The sequence below is a fragment of the Anguilla anguilla genome, chromosome 14 (genome assembly GCF_013347855.1).
Source record: "Anguilla anguilla isolate fAngAng1 chromosome 14, fAngAng1.pri, whole genome shotgun sequence".
Taxonomy (NCBI): Eukaryota; Metazoa; Chordata; class Actinopteri; order Anguilliformes; family Anguillidae; genus Anguilla; species Anguilla anguilla.
The window spans coordinates 32784582-32810673 of NC_049214.1; the positions used below are offsets into that span (position 1 = coordinate 32784582).

General features: G+C 46.7%; 1 protein-coding gene across 1 annotated transcript in view; it reads right to left on the reverse strand.

Annotated features, from left to right (window-relative positions):
- Positions 1-4582: 4582 nt before the first annotated feature.
- The window catches only part of LOC118212668 (aryl hydrocarbon receptor-like), a 68411-nt gene continuing 46901 nt past the window's right edge, over positions 4583-26092 (reverse strand). Inside the window, exons 3-11 of the mRNA XM_035390820.1 lie at positions 21799-21920; positions 17543-17632; positions 15535-15655; positions 14196-14335; positions 13346-13548; positions 12798-12907; positions 11805-11946; positions 7631-9515; positions 4583-6673 (exon numbers count right to left, since the gene is read on the reverse strand). Coding sequence (XP_035246711.1) covers positions 6566-6673; positions 7631-9515; positions 11805-11946; positions 12798-12907; positions 13346-13548; positions 14196-14335; positions 15535-15655; positions 17543-17632; positions 21799-21920 — 2921 coding nt within the window. The 3' untranslated portion in view covers positions 4583-6565. The remainder of the gene's footprint in view (positions 6674-7630; positions 9516-11804; positions 11947-12797; positions 12908-13345; positions 13549-14195; positions 14336-15534; positions 15656-17542; positions 17633-21798; positions 21921-26092) is intronic.

Consider the following 26092-nt stretch of genomic DNA (forward strand, 5'->3'; position numbering starts at 1 on the left):
CGGCGGCTTAAAGTTACGGTTTGAAATATTCTTGTAAAATCGCGCGGGGTGGTAGCGCCCGAAGCATAGGCTCTGCTTCTCGGGGCCGCTGTCTGTGAACACTCTAGCAGTTGTTTGATGGTCCTAGGCCCTATTGTCTGGGAGCTATTGATCCTTGAAAGCGTTAGCCGGCTGCATTTCTTCCCGATCCGCGGCTTAAAGTCACGGTTGGAAATATTCGTGTAAAATCGCGCGTGGTGGTAGCGCCCGAAGCATAGGCTCTGCTTCTCGGGGCCACTGTCTGTGAACACTCTAGCAGTGGTTTGATGGTCCTAGGCCCTATTGTCTGGGAGCTATTGAACCTCGAGTAAAATCGCGCGGGGTGGTAGCGCCCGAAGCATAGGCTCTGCTTGTCGGGGCCGCTGTCTGTGAACACTCTAGCAGTGGTTTGATGGTCCTAGGTCCTAATGTCTGGGAGCTATTGAACCTTGAAAGTGTTAGCCGGCTGCATTTTTTTCCGATCGGCGGCTTAAAGTCACAGATGGAATTATTCGTGTAAAATCGCGTGTGGTGGTAGCGCCCGAAGCATAGGCTCTGCTTCTCGGGGCCGCTGTCCGTGAACACTCTAGCAGTGGTTTGATGGTCCTAGGCCCTATTGTCTGGGAGCTATTGAACCTTAATAGCGTTAGCCGGCTGCATTTTTTTACGATCTGCGGCTTAAAGTCACAGATGGAAATATTTGTGTAAAATCGCGCGGGGTGGTAGCGCCCGAAGCATTGGCTCTGCTTCTCGGGGCCGCTGTCTGTGAACACTCTAGCAGTGGTTTGATGGTCCTAGGCCCTATTGTCTGGGAGCTATTGATCCTTGAAAGCGTTAGCCGGCTGCATTTCTTTCCGATCGACGGCTTAAAGTCACGGTTAGAAATATTCGTGTAAAATCGCGCGTGGTGGTAGCGCCCGTAGCATAGGCTCTGCTTCTCGGGGCCGCTGTCTGTGAACACTCTAGCAGTGGTTTGATGGTCCTAGGCCCTATTGTCTGGGAGCTATTGAACCTTGAATGCGTTAGCTGGCTGCATTTTTTTCCGATCCGCGGCATAAAGTCAAGGTTGGAAATATTTGTGTAAAATCGCGCGGGGTGGTAGCGCCCGAAGCATGGTCTCTGCTTGTCGGGGCCGCTGTCTGTGAACACTCTAGCAGTGGTTTGATGGTCCTAGGCTCTATTGTCTGGGAGCTATTGAACCTTGAAAGCGTTAGCCGGCTGCATTTTTTTTCCGATCGGCGGCTTAAAGTCACTGGTTGGAAATATTCGTGTAAAATCGCGCGGGGAGGTAGCGCCCGAAGCATAGTCTCTGCTTCTCGGGGCCGCTGTCTGTGAACACTCTAGCAGTGGTTTGATGGTCCTAGGCCCTATTGTCTGTGAGCTATTGAACCTTGAAAGTGTTAGCCGGCTGCATTTTTTTTCGATCGGCGGCTTAAAGTCACGGTTGGAAATATTCGTGTAAAATCGCGCGGGGTGGTAGCGCCCGAAGCATAGTCTCTGCTTCTCAAGGCCGCTGTCTGTGAACACTCTAGCAGTGGTTTGATGGTCCTAGGCCCTATTATCTGGGAGCTATTGAACTTTGAAAGCGTTAGCCGGCTGCATTTTTTTCCGATCAGCGGCTTAAAGTCACATTTGCAAATATTTGTGTAAAATCGCGCGGGGTGGTAGCGCCCGAAGCATAGGCTCTGCTTCTCGGAGCCGCTGTCTGTGAAAACTCTAGCAGTGGTTTGATGGTCCTAGGTCCTATTGTCTGGGAGCTATTGAACTTTGAAAGCGTTTGCCGGCTGCATTTTTTTCCGAATTGCGGCTTAAAGTCACGGTTAGAAATATTAGTGTAAAATTGCGCGGGGTGGTAGCGCCCGAAGCATAGTCTCTGCTTCTCAAGGCCGCTGTCTGTGAACACTCTAGCAGTGGTTTGATGGTCCTAGGCCCTATTATCTGGGAGCTATTGAACTTTGAAAGCGTTAGCCGGCTGCATTTTTTTCCGATCAGCGGCTTAAAGTCACATTTGCAAATATTTGTGTAAAATCGCGCGGGGTGGTAGCGCCCGAAGCATAGGCTCTGCTTCTCGGAGCCGCTGTCTGTGAAAACTCTAGCAGTGGTTTGATGGTCCTAGGTCCTATTGTCTGGGAGCTATTGAACTTTGAAAGCGTTTGCCGGCTGCATTTTTTTCCGAATTGCGGCTTAAAGTCACGGTTAGAAATATTAGTGTAAAATTGCGCGGGGTGGTAGCGCCTGAAGTATAGGCTCTGTTTCTCGGGGCCGCTCTCTGTGAACACTCTAGCAGTGGTTTGATGGTCCTAGGCCCTATTGTCTGGGAGCTATTGAACTTTGAAAGCGTTAGCCGGCTGTATTTTTTTCCGATCTGCGGCTTAAAGTCACGGTTAGGAATATTAGTGTAAAATTGCGCGGGGTGGTAGCGCCCGAAGTATAGGCTCTGTTTCTCGGGGCCGCTCTCTGTGAACACTCTAGCAGTGGTTTGATGGTCCTAGGCCCTATTGTCTGGGAGCTATTGAACTTTGAAAGCGTTAGCAAGCTCCATTTTTTCCGAATGGCGGCTTAAAGTCATGGTTGGAAATATTAGTGTAAAATCGCGCGGTGTGGTAGCATCCGAAGCATAGGCTCTGCTTCTCGGGGCCGCTGTCTGTGAACACTCTAGCAGATGGTCCTAGGCCCTATTGTCTGGGAGCTATTGAACTTTGAAAGTGTTAGCCGGCTGCATTTTTTTCCAATCTGTGGCTTAAAGTCACGGTTGCATATATTCGTGTAAAATCGCGCGGGGTGGTAGCGCCCGAAGCATAGGCTCTGCTTCTCGGGGCCGCTGTCTGTGAACACTCTAGCAGTGGTTTGATGGTCCTAGGCCCTATTGTCTGGGAGCTTTTGAACTTTGATAGCGTTAGCCGGCTGCAATTTTTTCCGAATGGCGGCTTAAAGTCACCGTTGGAAATATTAGTGTAAAATCGCGCGGGGTGGTAGCGCCCAAAGCATAGGCTCTGCTTCTCGGGGCCGCTGTCTGTGAACACTCTAGCAGTGGTTTGATGGTCCTAGGCCCTATTGTCTGGGAGCTATTGAACTTTGATAGCATTAGCCGGCTGCATTTTTTTCTGAATGGCAGCTTAAAGTCACGGTTGGAAATATTAGTGTAAAATAGCGTGGGGTGGTAGCGCCCGAAGCATAGGCTCTGCTTCTCGGGGCCGCTGTCTGTGAACACTCTAGCAGTGGTTTGATGGTCCTAGGCCCTATTGTCTGGGAGCTACTGAACTTTGAAAGCGTTAGCCGGCTGCATTTTTTTCCGAATGGTGGCTTAAAACATAGGCTGCACAAAACATTGGCTGTGCATCCTGTGGCCATTGTTTGAGTAATGTTCCTTGCATTCATTCTGTTTAAGTGTTTCTAGCACCTTCTTCTTGTTATGCAGATGACACACAACTCTTCTTTTCTTTCCCCCCCTCGGCCACACAGGTCAATGATAAGATCTCTTCCTGCCTGGCTGACATCTCCACCTGGATGGCCAGCCACCATCTGAAGCTCAACCTCAACAAAACTGAGCTGCTCTTCTTCCTGTGCAAGACCTCCTTGCTTCCTGAACTCTCAGTCACGGTTGATGGCACCACAGTGACTGCCTCTCACTCTGCCAAGAGCTTGGGGGCCTGCACGGTGAACCTTGTTTTCATAGAATTAACAACCAGAGTTTTTCCATAACAACGGTCCAAATAAACTACCATCGAGAGTTTTTCTTAACAACGGTAAAATAATACTGGACAGCCCGTTGTGGTTTATTCCTTACGTATTTCACTCTCACTATTGTCAGGCACAAAGTCACAGAACACAGCCCTGGAAGTGGCTAGCAAGCAAGACACAGACAGACCAGATGCACTGCCCAGCTATAGGTTAGCAAGACAGACAGAGAGAGATGCACTGCAAGCTAGCACATCAACTTAACGTTACTGTTATTTGCTGACATCAAAATTGGAGAGGAGAGAACGCAAGTTTACCTGATTGCTGTTCCTGCCATTCACTCTCATGGTGTGTTTTTTCTTTTTCTTTCTCTTTTCGTGACCAGAAGGATAGTTTCGCGTCATCCTCTCATCTAAGTTGTAAACATTGATACCCGCTTTGACACGAGGGGGATGCGGGGCCCTTGCGTAATTTGCGGGGCAACTTGCGTAGTGAGCGTATAGGGCCGCCCGGCTCTGGCTACAACCATCTATCAAACATCTTCCACAAGACAAAAAAAAAAAAAATAGATGCAGAAGGCCGATTTGAATACAGTAAAATTCAGTCGCTAGTCTGACATAGCCAACCTTTGTGGGGTCTCAAATTTATATTTGAAGGTATGACAACAAAAATGCTGTGGTTATAATTTGTCATGTTTGTGCGTTAGTAGGCTGTGTAAAAACATGAATGTAAAATTGCTAGTAGAATAAAAAATGAAGAAAAAACATTTTCTTACTGGAGACTGAGGTCAAGGCATTTGCAATGAGGACTGTTGTGTGATAGTCTGTCATTTCTTTAGTCTATATGAATGTAAATGAATACTCTATGAATGACATGATAAACATACTTATAAAATCATTACATTTTTAATGGCCTACAGTATTTAAAACACCACACATCATATTGTGAATTGTAAAATAACAGTCAGTCATGTTTCAGTAATATGTAAACAAAGAAATGCATACAAAATGGGTTTTATTTCATGGGCATAAACGCAAAAATATATATTAGGTATATATCAACATTACTGTCCACAGTAGCCTCTGAATTTTGTACAATTATTTTTCTTGACAAGTTAACCAGATCAGCTATATTTATTTGGCAAACTAAACATGCTCTTCATGAAAGATTCACCATCTCTGCCCAAAATAGGCCTCAATCTGTCTCTGATAAACTTTGTCCTTAAAAGTCAATAAGAAAATAGAGTGCTTTTAAGTGCTATTCATCCAGGATTATGGTCACAACAGTTGCTGAAACTAGAAAAAATGTGCAAAAGGAATAATAATAATAATAATAATAATAATAATAATAATAATAAAGCAAATTCTTATTTAAAGTTATGGACAAAGTATATTCAGAATGGATAGAGGCTGTAGTCACACTGAATGACAAGGCTTAAGTCACAAAACCACTTTGCCTTTGTTTTGATTTGAACACTGTTCTCCAGATTTCTGGACAGCACTGTCCAAAATCTTACTCGACAACCATACATATACTGCTACATGTGGTGCAGGAATGAAACAATTTAAAAATGTACAAGCAGTACAGGGACATCACGTGTTATTGGACAAAACCTATGCTACTTACATATTCCATTCCAAAAGACGGACAAGAAAATACTAATATGCTATATGAACACAAAATAAGCACACACACAAAAATAAGATAAAAACAGGATGGCTCAACAATTCAGTAATTTTTGTGATATATATAAAAATATAAAAGGTGTAGGTTTATTTGAAACTATTGTATAGCAAGAGAATTATCAGGGTTACTGCTGCAACACACATTAACAGACTGTGAGCTTGTTATCATTTACTCTGTTTTAAATCTGTGAGGTCAAAGAACAGTACAGTCCTGGTAATTACCTGAACATATCACATTCAAGTAGATTGCAGTAGAAAGTTCAGGGACACACACACACAAACAGACGCATGCATGCATGCAGGCACGCACACGCACACACATACGCACTCACACACACATTTTGATTTTTATATTTCCACACCACATATCCTTTTTCCTTACAATTTCATATTTTATGTTAAACTATTTTATAGTTTACAATATCAAAAAAATCCCACCAGAATGTTTTTTTTTTCCCTGGTACAACATCTCAGCAATCACCCATGGGTTCACATTGAGATGAGCGAGTCTTAAATCCAGTTAAGAGATGGTATCTTCTCCACCTGGAGGTTAGGAGTATTCTGACCAGTGATCAATCATCTTATTCACCGCTTGAATCAACTTCCAGGAATTTCACATGATAACCACAGACCCCCTTTTGATTGGCTACTTCATTCCTACAGTCTCTGCCGAAGGACTTGCGCTTTTTTAGCTCTTAAGCAATCAATTTTCCATTCTCCTGGACTCCTGCTTCTTTCTCCCATGGAACATAAAAATTAAAAGCAAAGATAATGGAAAAAAAAGTGAGAAAGAACAGAAACAAATAAATAGATATCCATCAGGACTTCCTGGCACGTTCCTTCCCGCTGTGATGAACGGGCGAATGGCGTGCGAAGTGGCGGCTCGGGTGACTGACCCCCGCGGCGGCTCCCGCAGTCCGGGGGCGGAGCCTGAAGTCTTGTGTACTTTTACGAGCCGAGAAGCCGTGAGAAGTGGCAGAAGCTACGATAGGGCTTCCGCATCTCCAAGGGGACGCGGGGTAGATGGGGGGACAGGGGGTGGAGGGCGGGGCACAGGAAACAGCCACAAGAAGCGCTGCGGTGGCCCCGCGACACACAGGCTGTCTCTGTCCCTTTCTCCGCTAGCGCTTGCCTTTGACCTCTGACCTTTGACACCGCTGGAGGTGAGGACGTGCCTCCGCCCTCTAGAAGTCACAACAGTTGGTCTGACTGTTCTCAGAAAAATATGCTGTTCCGTTGGAAAGTGGCGGGAAGGCGAAAGACTCATTGTCTTCTAATGGACGGCCGGGTACCTGCGGAAAGAGAGCTAAATGTTAGCTTACCGAGGGGTGAAAATGTTATTCGGAAATAGGCTCTGTGGCCTGCACTCTAAGCCAGAAGAATAACATACTGTAAGAGAAAACAGTACAGAGTGGCCATGGCCTTATCTACAGATATTCAGCAGTCATAGAATCTCATATGTGTCTGAAAAACACCAAATGCAGAATGCATTTGGGGGGTGGGGTTGGTTATTTTATTTTTCATTTTTTGTATGGGGACACTCATCTTACTACTACTTAATCATTTCAGCCACTGTATACACAACAAAGAGCTGTAACTCTAATGTTTTGATGGGTCAATTCATGTTCACCAAAACAAATTTTCTGGAATAAATTCCAACGCGGTAATGAACAAATACTTCTTTTCGGATAATTCTGGTTTGTCACTCAATTGAAATTAAATTTTCACAAACTCGGTCTATAAAACTTGACAAATTGTATGTAATTTAAAATATAAAACTAGATATAAGCCGTGCATTATAGCATATGAAAGCAGAAAATGATCAGGCTTTGCTCTAAGTGGTTGTATCTGTCTTAAACAATAATGGTCCGTCTGATCTCTCTCTACCAGCGATACGTGAACTCTTGAAATGTAGAGTTCAGCCGTGGAACAGTATGGACTACAGAGGCAGCAGCTGTCTCTCTAAACACTCACTCTTCTGCACTCGAACTGGAACATGCCTGGGGCCAATTCTATTTCAGTTCAGTCAAAAAATTCAAACTCACACACTGAGCAATGGCCACAATATTGTTTACTATTGAGATTGTCATTCATGAATGTAACCGAAGTGAAAGGGAACTGAGACCAGCTCAGTTTTCAGCAGCGGGAAAGCCTAGTAAACTGACCTTATAAGCACACAACATTGTTAAAACATGTGACTGAGCTTTTGTTGGAATGGCGAGCTCCTTCCGGAAGGAACAACTGGCTACCTGTGTCTGCCCATTGCAGTTGAGAAACTGGTGCTGGGCCATCGTGTCCCCTGTGGAGAAGCCAGGCGCCATGGGGCAAGGCAGGCCGTTCCCCTGGCTGCTGCTGGACGGGCCCAGGACCAACTTCCCCGGAAGATTCTGGAAGCAGCAGCTGGCCTGTGGGGAGCTCTGGCTGTTTGACGGGTTCAGCTTCTGGTAGGGAGGCACGGACGCCCCCCGCTCCACATTGCTGAAGCACACCCCGTTGCCAGCGGACGACAGGCCGCCATCGAACATGCAGCTGTTCGTGATCGATGAAGAGGCAGGCGTGGCATTCTGCGTCCCAAAGCCATAGACTATCCTGCAGTTCTGCGAAACATGGGGCACAGGGCCTGAAGAGGAGTCCCTGTGGCACTCCTGGCGGGAGGGGATGGGCGGGTGAGTCAAGGGGTACTGCTGTCTGTTGCACGTCGCCAAGGAAACGTTTTGCTGCTGTTGCCACGGGTGCAGATGCTGAGGAGGTAAACTCTGCGTCTGGACTGAGAAACAGCCCTGAAGGTGTTGTGCCGACGAAGGGTTCGAGACACTTTGCTGAGGGGGCAAATTTTGGGCGCAGACGTCCTGCAGGTTGTCTTCAAAATTAGTGTTGGGGATGCAAGGGGTCCACTGGCCTCGCTGTTCTTCCAAAGCTGTTTGGATGGACTGGCCTATGAAAGTCTGTCGTTTCTGGTACTCGAAATGCTTTCCCGCAATTCCGACCTGCTGCCGCTGGTTTGGGAGGGACAGAACCAGAGATTCTGGGTGGACCGGGCCGACGGTGCTTGAGGGAGGCGACCGCATTTTCTGCGGGCAGGACCCAAAGCTGGACATAGTCGGCAGGCCCTGCCTCACCTGGTTCACCTGCGTTTGAGAGCAGGGCGTGGCCAGGGCAGAGCTATAGGGCATCATGTTGTTAAGACTCAGGCCAGTCTGGGCACCGAACTCTGGCTGTCTCAGAGACAACATACCACCATTCTGTGACACAGTAGGCCCATTCAGTCTCATGGAGACCAGAGAGTCAGGGCACATGACCTCCTGCATGCCTCCGACCCCACTCCCTGCTCCCACAATGCTTTGCTCTCCAATTCCGACAAAGTCCACCTGGGGGACAGCCTGTGCCTGCCTCAGCACAGCAGGGAGTGGCGCGTTCTGGTGGTTGCCAGGCAACCCGGAATCCTGCAACCCCGCTCCAGACAGACCCCGTGACGTCTCCGTGAAAGCGCTCTGCTCGCCGAGGAGGGCGTCGGCAAAGCAGCTCGATGGGACACCGAGCTCCCTCGACCCGTCACTGCGGCGTTGGCCCATGGCGTTCTCCTTGAAGAGGGCATCCTCCACGTAGGAGAAGATGTCGTTGGCTAGGATGCCGTTGAGCTCCAGGGAGACGTCGTTGCTCATGTTCATCTTCAGCAGGGTGTGCTCCCACTCCTTCAGCTCACTGTCCTTCACGTCCAGGTCCTCCAGGGCCGCGCCCAGGTTGCCGTCACTCATGATCTGCTCCAGGGAGTCCATGATGCCTGCCACCGTGGGGTCCTGCTTGAGGTCGGTGCTGGGCGGGGACACCTCCTGCTGCCAGGCATCCCCTGGGACGCTGAGCAGCGCGTGGCTGTCCATGAAAGCTTTGTCCAGGGTGAGCTGAGGGTCCGGGGTGGGGGGCTGGATATACACCGACTGGTCCTGGTTGAGCATGGACCCCAGGAGAGACTTGGGGTCCAGGTCCTGCACCTCGGATGTGCTCCTGGTTTTGGGCGTGTTCCCCTCCACCATGTCCAGGCTGGGGCCGGTGTCGTAGAGGAGCGCTTCTCCAGAGGAGCAGTTGAAGGGGAGCTGCAGCCTCCTTTTGCGAAAGTTCTCCTCTCCTTCTTCGTTCCTGGGTGGAAACAGAAGGTCAAAAGGTCACCACCGGAAGTCACCCAGCAACTGAGTTCCAATTGACTCTGCCCCTGAGTTGCCATGACTACCGTGGACCAGGAAAGCGCAACGAGACAGAAGAGTAGATCTTTCAGTAGAAACTGCTCCGAAGATAAAGCAATAAAATTTCATTTCACTAAGAGGTCTATAGGTCCTTCTCAAAATGCTCTGCACTGTTCATACAGGTCAGCTCCTCAGACCAAACACCCGAAGGTCAGCATCTGCAATCGATTATTTAATGACCTCATACATAAAGTCCTCACGTTTTTTATTGTGAGCCACAGCTGCGGATGGAACATGCCCTAGGTGGAATCATCTTACCCTGTGATCTGATAACGGCATGAATGGGCGTTGGTGTGTGCAGCCATTCAGTAAACTCTGCCAGGTTAAACTGTTGAGAATGAAAATCAGCACACACTCCCCATCCCTCCTGGACAGAATCTGTGCACCCCTTCCCCAGCTTTACAGTTAAAATGAACACTATAAAGCATCCCTCTCTCTGTTTTTGTAGAGTGGACAAGGTTAACATTGCGAGTTAAAAGATTTTGACAGGTAGTACCAGAGACTGTAAAAAATATGGACAAAGCTACTGTGACGTCACCCATTGCCTCTCCGTGGGTCTGTAAAACACGTTTTGAAGCTCAATGGCGGGCGCGGCCATGTTCTCGATTTGGAGCCAAAACCATAGAGTTAAGCGGTCTTGTGATTTTTACAATGTGATTGACAGTCCGGTGCGGAAAAGCCGATCAACCTGAACGAACGATTACAGAAAGAACTTGAGGCTAGCTGACTGTCTGCCGTTATGTTTTAAAATATATGATCAAATGTTTACGGAGTTTAATTTCCACCCGTGACTGTACTGTGTCATGTAATCACGTTATATGTATGACATTAATAATACAATTATGTTCAGTTATCTTCAATTTATGTTTCTCGGCAAAACGAATATGCTTAGCTAGCATATCAGCTTGTCAGTGAGCTAGGTAAGCTATCCGTGGTTAGCTCACGCATTAGCAATATGAACTACAGGGGAAGAACATCGACTGCACTGATGGTCAGTCAATCAGAGATGTGTAGACTACTGGTGATTTGACTAGGCTAATTTTCATATAACTGTCTGGTAGACCTGCTGTTTACCAAGCAAGTTATCGTCGTAGGTTTTCGCCACAGTCAGTTAATGATCCATTAACTTCTACTACTCCATCGCCGTTTGTGGCGTTTACTTGCTGGGTGACGCTAGCTGACCGATCGTTCGCAAATCACTTTTTACCGAATAAAAATTAACACTGTCAGCGGTGATTAAAAAATCTACCAAGTATTTTAATAACTGATCTACAGGCGTGTAAATATGACAACGCACTTTGAAGAGCAAGTTTTCCACCTGTTGCATAAAGACAAAAATAATGTACATTGAATTTCTAATTATTATTATTTTCTTGCTAGCTTCTAGCTTTGTCACATTCGTGTAGCATAGCCCAGGTAGACATTTACGGAATGTACACGACTGACAGATGGAATATTTGCCGGTTAGGGTTAGCTAGCTAGTCAAATGGCTTGGTAGCCGAAGTTGCGAACTGTTTTAGCATAGGCTACTGGACTACCACATATAGCAAATAAGCGTTAGCTGATTACGCTTTCTGCCAACTAATTATTTGGTTAAGTGGGCTAAAGGAAATAGTAAAAATGACTCGGCTACCGAAAAACTTCAGAGGAGGATTATTTTATGGTCGTCTAGTGCAGCTGTAAATAGCACACGCTATAATTAAACCACTACAAAATGGGATGCCTGCATTTTCTGACTTCGCACAGGTGGACCGTGGTCGGAGCCGCAATGTCAAGCCAAGAGACGCCACCTCCCACCCCAGTGACCACAGATTGTAGCCCCTACTGTAGCTCAGTCCTCCGCAGTAATCCGGAAGTGACGCAAGCTGTACCTCATTGGTCCAGAACAAATATTGGCACTGTGCCCAAATGACGCAATAAATCATGAAATCGACCCATGGACAGTCATAAGACGAATAAAATACACCTATTATGACTATTTGTTCTTGTGAGAAACAATTATTGACTTTGTATTTTGATCGCATTTGTACCGTAGACTTACATGGAAACCGGATATGAAAACACCTATACTGGAGCCATCCGTAGTGGCGCTAGTGAGCAACCAGGAACTACAACACCAGGAAATAAGCTTCAAAAACGAAGTTTGGTTTTGGCCGCTTGGGTAGTACGCGCGAGTTTCACTCACGTCAGGGGTCTCTGGCGAGCGATGATGAAGTCAGGCCTTCCGCCTTTGAACACCAGCCTGGCATTGGCCTGGACCCACACCCAGACGCCCGACTTCGCCAGGAGCCTGAAGACGGTCATGCCGCTTTCTCCCGTTTTTATCACTGAGGAGCAGAGGCGCAAAAACACACTGGTAATCACACACACAGAGCTCTGAGTGCTTTCACTGCAAGCCTTAAATTCTCTGTTCACACGAAGAAGAAAAAAACTAGTTCTAAGGCCTTTCTGGCACTGTGACTAAAAGACAACATCCAAGAGACCCTCCAAGCTCCTGGGAAATTGTTACTGGATACCCTTACTTTCTGAAAGTTCCAGGAAAGTTCTGAGAGAATTGTTAGCTGGGAAGCAACCTTCAGGCTTCAGGTGATGGAGCTGATTAACAGGGTACCTGAACACTTTGTCATTTAAGTATTTAGCTGACATTCTTATCCAAAGCAACTTCCAAAAGCAAACATAAAATGTTGGGAAAATAACCGACGATGCTAATTATCAGTCATGCCTGATAATGGTGGCCATAGCCAATACACAACCTCAACCTCAGCATAATGGTAAATGTCACTAAGTGCAAGAGGGAGACTGAGGATACAGTACTGCAGTATTTCAATAAAATGTACCTAAATGACCATGATGCATCTGTAACTAACAGAGGACGAGATGTTACCTCAAAATTTTACCATATTTTCGAATGGCAAAGCAGCTGATATTATACACAATAAGCCAGTGATGTCAGTTGCATTTCTGATTTTCATTAGAATGCAATTCACATCTGTCACCAGTAGGGAAAATCTGCATACTGCCTCTGAAAGTGGCGATTGGGTTTGAGGGTAGTATGATAAGCCTGGCACAGGTGGAGCCATTGAACCCAGTTTGATGGGTTTGCTGACGCGTTTTGCGCAGGTGAGTTGCGAGTGTCGAGCAGAGGACAGAGCGGGACTCGGGCCTCCAGGCTTCTTACTCCTCATGTGGTTGTCTGCGCAGTACATCATGTCGGCAGCGTGGATGAACTGGTATCCCGATCCCTTCATGCAGAGCTCCATTTCAGAGTATCCCAGAACCACCTTTCCTCTGTGTGGAGAAATGGAGGAAAAACATAATCAGGAAACTGGCGCACGCATATTCACATACTAACTTATTTACTTACCAAGTTACTTATTTCCTTACTAAGTTACTTATTTACTTACTAACTTACTTATTCACTTACTAACTTACTTATTTACTTACTAACTTATTCAACTAGGTCTCTTAAGATTAATAACCGTTTTCTTTCAAGAGAGATTTATCAAGAAAGCATGCAACATATCAGACAACAGTTCAAATACAATAAAAAATTACAGCAACACACAGAGCTAATCTAAGAAGAGTCACAGAGGCACAAGAAAAGGGGACTTGTGTTTTTTCTGCACTCTTTATGGGGACACAAACCAGACTCACAGGGTTTATTTGTGTTTGTAAGATAGCTGATTCAAGATGGTATTGTGTTTATTTATGCTGTATTCTCAGTACCTGGTGTCGATACCCATTGGACAGAAGTCCAGCTTGTGTTTGGTCTGAAAGATGAGCGTCTTGGTCCGGATCTCCAGGATGGAGGGGGGCTGCAGGGGCGTGGCGATGGCGAACAGGGCCAGCATGGAGTGGGCAACCGTGCCATCCTCCGACACCTGGTTCTGCCCATGGAGGTACTTCAGACGCCCCTGGAAGTTCAGTGCCTGAAAGCAGGGGGGAGCAGGAGGTCATTCAAATCAGTTCCTAACACAATTACAATTACAACTACTACTACTAATAACTACAACCACACAATTACAGTTACTACAATAACTACTACTATGCAATTATAATTACTACAATTGCTACCACTACTACTACTAATGATAATAATAATAATAAATTAATTATGTTTGATATAATTATCTATAGCAAAATTTAAAGAGCATTACAATATATAATTCCTGTGCAGAGTAGATTTCAAATAACAGAATAGGACCACTAACCAAGGATAGTAACTTTTTTTCTTTTTGTGGAAATTAGTTTTTGTAAATCGATACCACTGATTTTATGACGGCATGTGCTGGTTGGATTTTATCCAGGATCTTGTGGCTAAGATGACGTGGACTACACAGGGACCTACCAGGGAGCTAAGAGGAAGTGGACAACACAGGAGCCTACCAGGAGGCTAAGAGGAAGTGGACTACACAGGAGCCTACCAGGAAGCTAAGAGGAAGTGGACTACACAGGAGCCTACCAGGAAGCTAAGAGGAAGTGGACTACACAGGAGCCTACCAGGAAGCTACGAGGAAGTGGACTACACGGGGGCCTACCAGGAAGCTAAGAGGAAGTGGACTACATGGGGGCCTACCAGGAAGCCAGAGGAGCTGTCAAGAAGACATCGGAAGCGACAACAGAAGCTCCTCTCCAGGAAGGAGGAGTTTTCTGGGGGGACGAGCTGGGGGTCGTAGGCCACGACGTTATTGGAAATCTGGGTGCTGTTCTGCATGCCTGCATAACACAGCAGAGCACAGAGCACATATTCAGACGGCTAACGGACAATAATCTTGTAAATCTGCACATTACGAGATATAATTCAACACATGTCAAAATGTATCACATGCTCTACACTGGATTTCACACCTTGGCCAGCACGGCCTGCTCTTTCATAGGGGTGCGCTGAGTACACACAGTATGAGTCAGGAATTTACAGACTGGAGCTGGTCCAGCCCGTCTGATACAGAGCAGTCTGAGGTAAGCCTGGCTAACAGCAGCACCAGACGCTACATCACCTGCCCCCCACCCACCCCCAACAGCAGCACTAGACGCTACATCAACTGCCCCCACCCCCAAACATCCCAGGGACTTCACTGACCAAACACAGATGTGACATCAATATCCCACCAGGGTTCTACACTCTGGCTGTTTAAAAAAAAATACATAATACATATAATCCCCCCCCCCCCCTTTTTTCCTCCCATTTAGGAACATGCAAGTATATTTATCACCGGCGCCACTGCTGCAACCTCCACTCCAGATAAGCATGTGGTCTCCTCTGAGGCACACAATGTCGGCCATCGTTTCTTATCACACTGCAGTTTGCACGTCAGGCTCGACATGACACAGAGGAAGACTCCTCATATGCAGCTCAGCAGGTGGACTTGTGGGTACCCAATTGAACAGCAGGGGTCGCTAGTGAGCTGATATGCTGCAATCCTGGCTGACTGTAACCCTCGCACCCCTGGGTGACACTACAGCCAACTGTGTATCTGCAGGGCTGAAGGTCACAGTCAGCACTGGCACAGGCAGCAGGTCACAGTCAGCACTGACACAGGCTACAGGCCACAGTCAGCACTGACACAGTCTGCAGGTTCCTGGAGCTCTACAATTCTGTAGGTTTTTATTTCAACTCTAATTTGGCACAACTCTAGCAGTTGAATGAGGAGTGCTTTGTTAGGGTTGGAGTGAAAACCTACAGAACAGTAGATCTCCAGAAACAGGGTTGGTTACCACGGCACTGCAGGGATCTCCACTGGCATGATGGGAATTGATCACATTCCAATTCAACTGAAATTCAATTCATACAATTGAAAAAAAATCCCCGTATAACATTTTTTTTTAAATTCCTAAATTGAGTTCGCTGAAATGAGAATTACCCAAAATGTACCCTCCCCCCCATCCCCCCACATCATTTAGGGCAGACCACCCACCGCTGCTGCCCTGCTCGGGGTCCCCCTGGTTGGGGTTGAGTGCGAAGTGCAGCTGGCGGCGAAACATGGCCCGGTCGTCCGCGTGGATCATCTCGAACACGCTCTGGTGGACCACGTCCGACTGCAGGGAGGGGGGAAGGAAGGGGAACAATGGTTAGGAACAGGAGGAGGGTGGGTGGGGGTGAGGTGCGTGGGGATGCGGGAGAGGGTACATAAACTTTGGGGTTCCAGTACAGTGATCCTGGCATTCTTAAGCACGGTGACCACCACAACACTGGCACCCAGCTTTAACTCAACACCTTTCACTCACTGACCAGCTCTGCAACTATGATAAGTGTTTCTCTGCTGAAGGCCCATGGTTGACATGCACACGCAAACGCACACACATTAGCAGGCATGCACATACGTACACGCACACACACACAGACACACACTCACCCACACATACAAGTACACACACACTCGCATGCATGCTTGCCTGTGCACATACACACACACACACACACACGCTGCGTAAGCTTATGTGCTTATGCAGGAGCATTTGTCTGTCAGAGTAACGTTATGCTAGCACTGCCCAGAGCTCTGTGCCCACCATTAGAAATGTCTCTACAGGAGGTCCACAGAGGATTACACATTACATGATTATTTTATAAACATGCTGATTTCATATTTCAACACATTAAGGTCATCTGTTTCTTTAACCATGCTCTCTGACCATCTTTATATGCACGTGTGGATCTTGTAAAACAGCTTGAGAAAATAAAACGCTCGGTCTGGCACTGAGCCTCGAAAACCTTTCTGCACAAAGAAAGCCGACTCTTGCTTACCCCGCCAGACAGACGTTGCGTGACGAATTGGAATAATATTTTCCCAACAGAGCTGCCCCCCCCCAAAACCCCCCCCCCCGACTTGCATTTCTCAGCTAAGGACCGGGGGGCTCTTATCCGCCTGGCCATCGGCCCAAAATGACCTCCATCCCGTGTGGTGGCGGCCAAATCAAACATGGCTTCCCAGAGAGAGGCCTTACATAACGGCTCCTCTTCATCTCCGCCTCCATCTCGCCCAACGAGTCCCCACAGGCCCCAGGAAAGAGGCCCCGGAGGAGCTCAGGACTACATTGGACGTCCCCGGCATCCGATGCAAACAACAGCTCTCAGAGCCTCTCATATATATGTTTCAAGCACACCGCATGCAGGGAAATTACATTTTCTATGACACATGAGTTGATTTACATGTTCAAAAATATCAAAATGTCCATAAAACATCTTTCATGAGTGGTTATACATTCTGATAATAGCTATAAAACCTTCATATTTCAGAGATCACATTGTATCACATATTATCATCAGTTTTCTTTACAATTAAACATTTTTGTAATCTACAATCTGTTTGTTAGGAAGTACATGGGTTGTACTACCTGGGTGGGTGGGGTGGGGGAACGTCCTTTCATTAATCATTCAGTTCTGTGCACCACAGCCCCTCCCTCTTCTCTCCACCTCAGCCTAATAAGCCCCTCCCTCTTCTCTCCACCTCAGCCTAATAAACCCCTCCATCTTCTCTCCACCTCAGCCTAATAAGCCCCGCCCTCTTCTCTTCACCTCAGCCTAATAAACCCCTCCATCTTCTCTCCACCTCAGACTAATAAGCCCCGCCCCCTTCTCTCCGCCTCAGCCTAATAAGCCCCGCCCTCTTCTCTCCACCTCAGCCTAATAAGCCCCGCCCTCTCCTCTGTATTTTAGCTGAATAAGCCCCTCCCTTTCTTCTGCACCTCAGCTGAATAAGCTCCTCCCTCTCTGGTTTCTGAAAGTGGCTGGTGCCAGGTAGACGTGATGTGATGATTTGGGATAGGGGCTGGTGGATTGCCAGGTAGATGTGATGTGATGATTTTTGGAAAGGCACTGCTGGGTTGCCAGATAGATGTGATGACATGGGAAAGGCGCTGGTGGGTTGCCAGGTAGATGTGATCATTTTGAGGAAGGCACTGGACAGTTGCCAGGTAGAAACTTACCTGGTGGAAGCCCAGGTAGTCCTGTATAGTAGGGGAGGCATAGAAAATGTAGCCTTCAGCTGTGACCACCAGTACAAAGCCATTCAGGGCCTGCAGAGAGACAGAGAGGCTGGTTACACATACACACACACTCAAACAGACCTACCTACACACTCTCTCTCTCCCCCCACAAGGTTGTTATCACAGTAATCTCACAACTGCAATGCTACTTTTTTAGCAGCTAGTCTCTCTCTCGCTCTCTCTCTCTGTCTGTCTGTCGCTCTCTCTCTCTCTCTCTCTCTCTCTGTCTGTCTGTCTGTCTGTCTCTCAGATCCACACATACTCTCACATTCACACCAGCACACACAGGCCCTCCCTCATTTTCAGCCTTTCACCCTTGCTTTCTGGTTTCTAGATTTAAAATGGAAAGAGAGCAAGAGAGAGAGAGAGAGAACACCCAAATGAAATATGCAATGAGACTTGTAGATTGTGTTCATTTCAAGCTAACCACATCATCTGGCCATTCACCACCCTGGAAACAGACCTATGGAAAAGCCCAGCTGCACCAAGGACAAGCGGATACTTTGCAAAACATTTCTCAGGGTCTTTAAACAGCCTCACCACACGCTATGACTATGCAACTGAAAACACAGTGTTTCTCTCGCTATCAAAGGATAAATATTTTCAGTAATCTACCCGCCTCCCCTTGAGTTATGGGGGCACACAGCGAGACTCCTCGGAATGTTCCACCGCAGCTACAACAAAACCCATTTCTTGAGCTCAATTGAATTAATTTTTTTCCACGAGAGTTGGGGAAAAACAACCAATCAATGAACATCTGGCACAATCCCATTCTTTGTCGAGGTTTGGATTTTGCAACATACGGAATTACGCACCCCAACCAGCTTGCCTGGTTGTGTTGTGAAAACACGGGGACTTTCTACGCAGACCCATTTTGGCGGGAACCTCTCTTTCTTTTCCTGAGAGCTGAGGCAGCTGCTGTGTTCTAGCGCAATGGTAGCCGCCATTAACTGAAGTTGTTATCGGTACCCATTTCATTTCACCCCCAGAGCTCACTTAAAGGCCACTCAGGACTCTTTTCTGTACAAATCACCAGCTGGTTACTAAGACTACAAAACTTATTGGACCTTGAAACAAACTTGATGTCAATTAGTATTTAGTATTAGTGACAGCATTCAGTTGAGTATTTAAGACCAGAGCTTTACTGGTGTCTCTCACAGCTCCCCCTAATGGTTTATACACTACATTTCCAAAAGTATGTGAACACCTGAACATCATACCCATATGTACTAGTTGAACATCTCATTCCAAAACCTTGGGCATTCATAGAGAGTTAGACCCTTCATTGGAACTAAGGGACCTAGCACAAACCATGAAAAACACCCCCAGACCATTATTCCTCCTCCACCGAACTTTAAAGTTGGCACTACTCTTTCTGCCAAACCCAGATTTGTCAGTCAGACTGCCAGATAATGAAGTAGGATTCATCACTCCAAAGGACACATTTCCACTGCTCCGGAGTACAATGGCGGTGTGCTTTACACCACCTCCAGCTGACACTTGGCATTGCGCATGGTGATCTTAGGCTTGTGTACAGCTGCTTGGCCAAGGAAACCAAACTCACACACTATTAAGCTTGATGTTTGAGTGCTCTCTTGTTCGTTCATAACTCTCCGGCTGTTTGAGTAAACTAGTGTGGTCTGTGGGGGGAAGAAACCACTGGTTTCCCATGCATGTATCCAAACTAACACTAAATCTGTGGCAGTTAATAAACTCATTTGCATGTGCTTTGTTTGCTCGGCAAACCACAGCCCTGGCCCAGGAGAGCCGCAGGGTCTGCTTGTTTTTGCATTCACCTGAAAATCAGCGATGAGTTTGGACCCAAGATAATCACGTGAACTAAGGTAACTCTACTGAAATGGTTTAACTGATAAATTAAGGGTTGAGTGACAAGGAAAACCACCCTGCAGCTCCTGCAGCTCCACTACGGTTGGGGACCCTAGCAGACCCAGCGGACCTCCAGGACCAGGGCTGGGGACCCCAGCAGACTGTGGTTCTCCAGGACCAGGGCTGGGGACCCCAGCAGATCCTGTGGCTCTCCAGGACCAGTGTCCTCTGTGGGCTTCTAGAATTCATCTTAATGCTTTAATTCTCTGGGATTACAAACCAGTGGGATTGAGTGTGAAGGACCTATGAGGCATGTGAGGGATGTGACTGATATCTCAGCTGGGTTTGTCCCCTCCAGTTTGGGAGGAAAGATGAACCACAACTCATCCCCTCCTCCATGCAACTCATGAATATTAGCATGGAGCATTACATTACACTATAATACCTTATATTACACTACGTTGCATTCAGTCTGTGGAAGCTCGTATTCACAGCCACTTATAATGAAAGAGCATGTCAGTGTGTTCACCATAGTAACGGAACCACTGACGCCTCCATTTTTGTACCTGCCCCTGCTGATATATTCTGGTTTCCCAGATAGGGGAACTGACTTCTGTTCCTGTGGGGTACACAATGTCACCCCAAAACTCAGCCAGCCAATCTCCATACTTCTTTCAGAACTCCAACACGCTTTTGATGCCAGGACATTTTATCAGCTTTTCTGTTCACGGTGTTTTCTTTCAGTAACGGTTGTCAAAGTGCACTCTGCTTCTGGCGTTGTCTGCAACCGGTATCTCTGGCTCTGAATCTCCGGTTAGTTTGTGCAGTTGTCCTGCATTACACCGCATTAAATGTAATTATAGCCGTATGGGACGCTGCCGTTTGCCAGAATAAGAGGTCCATGATACCCAAAATGAACATGTTGCTTTCAGAGTAGTTTCGTGGTGTTGAACCAAAGCCAAAGAGGGTCAAGTGCACACGAGAACATTTGTGTGTGTGTGTATGTCTGTGTGTGTGTGTGTGTGTGTGCGTGCGTGTGCCTGTGTGCATGTGTGTGCGCATGCGTGTGCCTGTGTGTGTGCGTGTGCCTGTGTGTGTGTGTGTGTGTGTGTGTGTGTGTGCGCATGCATGTGCCTGTGTGTGTGTATGTGTATGTGTATGTGTGTGTGTGCATGCGCGTGTGCCTGTGTGTATGTATATGTGTGTGTGTGTGTGTGCATGTGCATGTGCCTGTGTGTGTGTGTGCGTGTGCGTGCCTGTGTTCCTGCTCCCTGTTAAAACAGTCGGGAATGTAACCAAATTATTACAGCGAGACGCAAAGAGGCCCCCTCTTCCTTCAGCGAGACGGGCCTCAGGTCAGACGCGACGAGCGAAGCAGGATGTGCGCTCCGTAATCTCTCTCCGCCATAACCGCTAACTGACCGGACACAGAGCCCCTTCAGTCCGCCGCGGAAAACCTCATCAGCGTCAGGCGCCTCGGAATGCCGAAGCATTCCGTCTGGACGCTGGTGTGAGAAAGGGTGCTCACACCCTGTGTGTGAATGGCGTGTTTTATAACAATGGAGAAGGTATATTCTGCATAAGAACATAGGAAAACACAATGATGAGAACAGGCCGTGTATTCACACCATAAACCCTATAGACTAGAGAGTATCCAGTACTGCATCAATCCTGGACGTAAATATCAAGAAGGTCTCTGCCTCTACTACATGACCTGGGTAAGCTGTTCTATACACAACACTGTGTAAAGAAATATTACTTTGGTGTTGAATTTACCTTTTCACCTCTGTCCCCTTCAAGCCAAAGCAGTGAAAGAGTTGAACAATTTAAATGTATTACCTTTCACTGTGCTTAGCAGGAAGTAGTTAAAACCAATGGTTACATGTACATAGTACGTAGTATGCGATTTCTGATGCAGCCTCACTCTCTCTGAAGAAAGGTTCAACTCTCTCTGTGTTCTGAGCATGTGCGGAAGGGAGGTTTAAATCTCTCTGTTCTGAGCATGTGCAGAAGGGAGGTTTAAATCTCTCTGTTCTGAGCATGTGTAGAAGGGAGGTTTAACTCACTCTGTTCTGAGCATGTGCGGAAGGGAGGTTTAAATCTCTCTGTTCTGAGCATGTGTAGAAGGGACGTTTAACTCACTCTGTTCTGAGCATGTGCAGAAGGGAGGTTTAAATCTCTCTGTTCTGAGCATGTGTAGAAGGGAGGTTTAACTCACTCTGTTCTGAGCATGTGCGGAAGGGAGGTTTAAATCTCTCTGTTCTGAGCATGTGTAGAAGGGACGTTTAACTCACTCTGTTCTGAGCATGTGCAGAAGGGAGGTTTAAATCTCTCTGTGTTCTGAGCATGTGCGCTGAACGTGTACCCACCTGCAGGAGGAGGTCTCCCTCTGAGATGGCAACACCATCGATGGCAGACGCCGTCTTTCCATTCCCGCCGATGGCCGCCGTTCTGTCCGCCAGCCAGCTCGCATCCTTCTTCTGCAACGTAGCTGTGATGAGAGAAGAGAAACAATAAGCAGAGACCAACCAACGACCCGGGACTGTCACAGACAGGGACCCCAACCAAGGACACGGGACTGTCACAGACAGGGACCCCAACCAATAACATAGGACAGTCATGAACGAGGACCCCAACCAACGACACAGGACTGTCACTAACAGGAACCTCAACCAACGACATGGGACTGTCACTAACAGGAACCTCAACCAACGACATGGGACTGTCATGAACGAGGACCCCAACCAACAAAACGGGACCGTCATGAACGTTGACCCTAACCAACCACACGGAAATGTCACGAGAGGCACGCACTGGTGCATTACACTGAAGCAGGCATGCACCAGTCCATTGCACTGGGAGAAGCATGCATTTCAGCATTTCTGTGCAGACGAGAGGCTTACTTCTCCCGAACACAGCTACCCTGCACTGCTGCCAAAACCCAACACACAGGCTTTTCCGTTCAAAAACAGCCTGAGCCGCCTTCAATCAAGAGTCTGCTCAAGGCTTACTGGGGAAAATTAAAGCCAATCATCCTCCCCCTTCATCTTTGTTTTTACAGTTATTTATGTTTTCCTGAGGGGAAACCCTTTCAGCCTGGGATCAGGACAAAACATTTTTTTTAAATGGACAAACATAAGTTACTCTGTGACACAACAGGAAAATGCTTCTGACAGCAGATGTTTGAGGCTTTGTCTCTCATTTCTGCATAATCTCAGAAACTCAAGAAAAATACCAGTAATCATCAACAGAACTTGATTTTATTATTGAACACATACCTACCTATCAATAGAAGGCCAAAGTTTTGTGTTAGGAGTTGATTTGCGTATGCTACCTAAAATTTATACTTTTAGAAAATGAAGTCCTCCACACAGAGGAAAAACAGTCACAACCTGCTATATTATTAACACCTTTCATTTGAACTAAATGCTCAATTAATCACTTTTACTTTTAAAGGGGGGCAGGGGGGGCATTACATTTGGATTGAACAGGTTGATCTCACAGGACCCCCCCCCCCTTCCCATTTGGCTCCATCCAGTTTGAGAAGATGGAAAAAGGCAGAGCATGTGCAGGTAAATGTTACCTGAGCGTCACCTGCGCGCAAGCACCACCTATGGGCCTGGGCAGGGAGGTGCTCCCTTTCCCATAAGCTCATAAAACCCACGGTCTTATGCTTAAGGGGGATTTATCAAGTCCTCAGTATTACAGGAAGAAAAAAGCGGAACAAGAAAAAAAAGAAGCATTTTGGGCTTCAAGCCGTGAATCCTCTTCCTGCACAGATACATTTTTTGAGACAATCTGTGGAAGTGTAAAAAAAATAATAAAACCCTTCACACAGAAAAGTTCCTCTAGATATGATCATTCAAATAGTTACAGGTCTTATCACGCTCTTGGGAGAAGAGAGGAAAGAGAGAAAAGATATCTTGTCCAACATGGAAGCCGTTATACTCACGTAACATGGACATTGCTGTACTCCTGCTAACTCATTTACTTCCGGTAATTGTTGAAGAAAAAACTATCCATAAAACAGCCAGGATTGTTTTGACACTTAGTTAAAGGGGTCAGGGTTAGGGTCGCAGTCAATATACGATGAGGAAATCCACTCTAGAAGAAATTCCACAGAGAGTTCCGGAAGACAACTCTCTACCAGGGTCTGCCCATAGCAATGCAAATGTAGACCCTTAAGAGTGGACGGGAATCCAAAGTGGCTTTTTACGTGCAATGCGCTGTGTGGATCATTCTGCCGTGGGGTGCTGGAGCGGGTGGGCTGGGACGGTCGATGGGGTTTGCGAGCACCTCAGGATCTGCAAACACAGTTGACCTCAATGGCCTGTGCTACAAACACAGTTGACTTCACCGGCCTGTGCTACAAACACAGAACACTTCACCAGCCTGTGCTACAAGCACAGTCAACCTCACCAGTATGTGCTACAAACACAGACGACTTCACTGGTCTGAGCAGCAAACAGACAGCATCACTGGTCTGTGCTACAGACACAGATCACATCAAAGCCCTGTGCTGCAAACACAGATCACTTCAAAGCCCTGTACTACAAACACAGTTGACTTCACCGGTCTGTGCTACAAACACAGATCACTTCAAAGCCCTGTGCTACAAACACAGTTGACTTCACCGGCCTGTGCTACAAACACATTTGACTTCACCAGTCTGTGCTATAAACACTGACGACCTAATCAGCCTGTGCTATAAACCTCCTGAGCACAGTGCGTGAGACAGAATCTTCTGACTGACAGGCAGGCCTCAGGTCTGATGTGAAGAGCAGGATGCGTGCTAGGGGGCGACACTCGCTGCAGTTTGGGTGGAGCGAAAACAGGAAACCTTTCTGGCACCTGCGTTTGTATGTGTGTGCGCATGTGTATGTCTGTGTAAGTATGTGTGTGTGTGTGTGTGTGTATGTCTGTGTAAGTATGTGTGTGTGTGTGTGTGTCTGCATATGTAATTGCATGTCTGTGTGTGTGCGCATGAGTGTGTCTTTGTCTGTCTGTGTAGGTATAGTATGTGTCTGCAAATGTAATTGCGTGTGTGCATGTGTGTGTCTGTGTAGGTAGCCTATGTGTGTGGGTGTGTCTGCATATGTAACTGCGTGTGTGTGTTTGTGTATGTGTGTGTCTGCATATGTAACTGTGTGTGTGTTTGTGTGTGTGTCTGCATATGTAATTGCGTGTGTGTGTCTGTGTAGGTATTCATGTGTGTGTGTGTGTCTGCGTATGCAATTGTGTGTGTGTGTTTGTGTGTGTGTGTCTGCATATTTAATTGTGTGTGTGTGTTTGTGTATGTGTGTGTCTGCATATGTAATTGTGTGTGTTTGTGTGTGTGTGTGTGTCTGCATATGTAATTGTGTGTGTGTGTGTCTGCATATGTAATTGCGTGTGTGTGCCTGTGTAGGTATGCATGTGTGTGTGTGTGTGTGGGGGGGGGCAGGGGGTTCATATTCTGGCATGCATGTTTAAGGTCCGTTTGGAATGTTGCTCACAGGAGATTCAGACTCTGCCTGATACCAATGACCACAGAAGGAGTAAATGGACATGTTTTATTCATTTTATGTTCGTTAACATCAGCATAAGAGAAATCCTTACACCAAAACCAAAATGTGCCAAAAGATCTCTTCCCATGTCATTTTCAAGTACATTTTATGACTCGTAGTCAAATGTTTCTTTCTTACGAGTTTTTAAGAGCATGGGAAAAAAGGCTGCGTAAAAACGTAAAGCCAATGAAGTTTGCATTATCACAGCGAATGGGTTTCCAGTGGGTTTACATGGTTGAAGTGCATTTAGAGCAGTGACATGTTAATGGTTAATTATGCAGTACCTCCTAGCTGGTGAATGAAAGGCACTGCATTCATAACCCTCTGAGAGGGAGAACATTCCAGAAGGTCAAGACAAAAAGCCTCCCAGAACTTTCTCAAATTTCCACTCAAGCAAGGAGCAGAGGAGTAAATGAGAGAGACAGAGCGAGGGGTGGGCACCCCTAATCCTGCAGATAGGGGGGGTGCGCTGTGCACCCCTAACCCTACAGAGAGAGGGGTGAGGTGTGCACCCCTAACCCTAAAGAGAGACGGGTATAAGTTGTATAATCTTTGTGTTTTAGAGATGTGGGTAAGAGCAGTACACAGTGGGATTTCAGTAATGAGCAAGCGAATGTGGAATTGCAGCTCAAGCGGTGGGATTTCAGTAATGAGCGAGGTTAAATTTCGCTCACACAATAAGCAGATTCAAACTTCAAGGCTTCTCACCAGCATGAAACAGGGGGTTTCAGAGAGCGCAGATGACAGATAACCTGGCAGTATAACAGTACAAGAGTGTGCACTCCCTGGAAGACCCCACATGTACTCTGCACAACCAAACAATAGGAGAACAGCAAAATGAGAAAAAGGAATTTTTGGTCACTACAAAGACCATCAAAAATGTTCCACTTTAAATAAAGCCCAAAGCGGATGAACAAAATGTTCCTTACTTGCTTTTTTAAAAAACTGTTATTGTGGTGAATAATTTCTTCAGTGAGGCTGAAGCTCTGTGATGTGTGTTCAGATAAACCCGACAGGAATTAGACTTTTAATTTCTTTTAAATCTCTCCCTCTAAACCCTAACCGTTTAAAAACAAAGTCTGTGGAGCTTTCAGATGTTGGCCAGACTTAAAGCCGT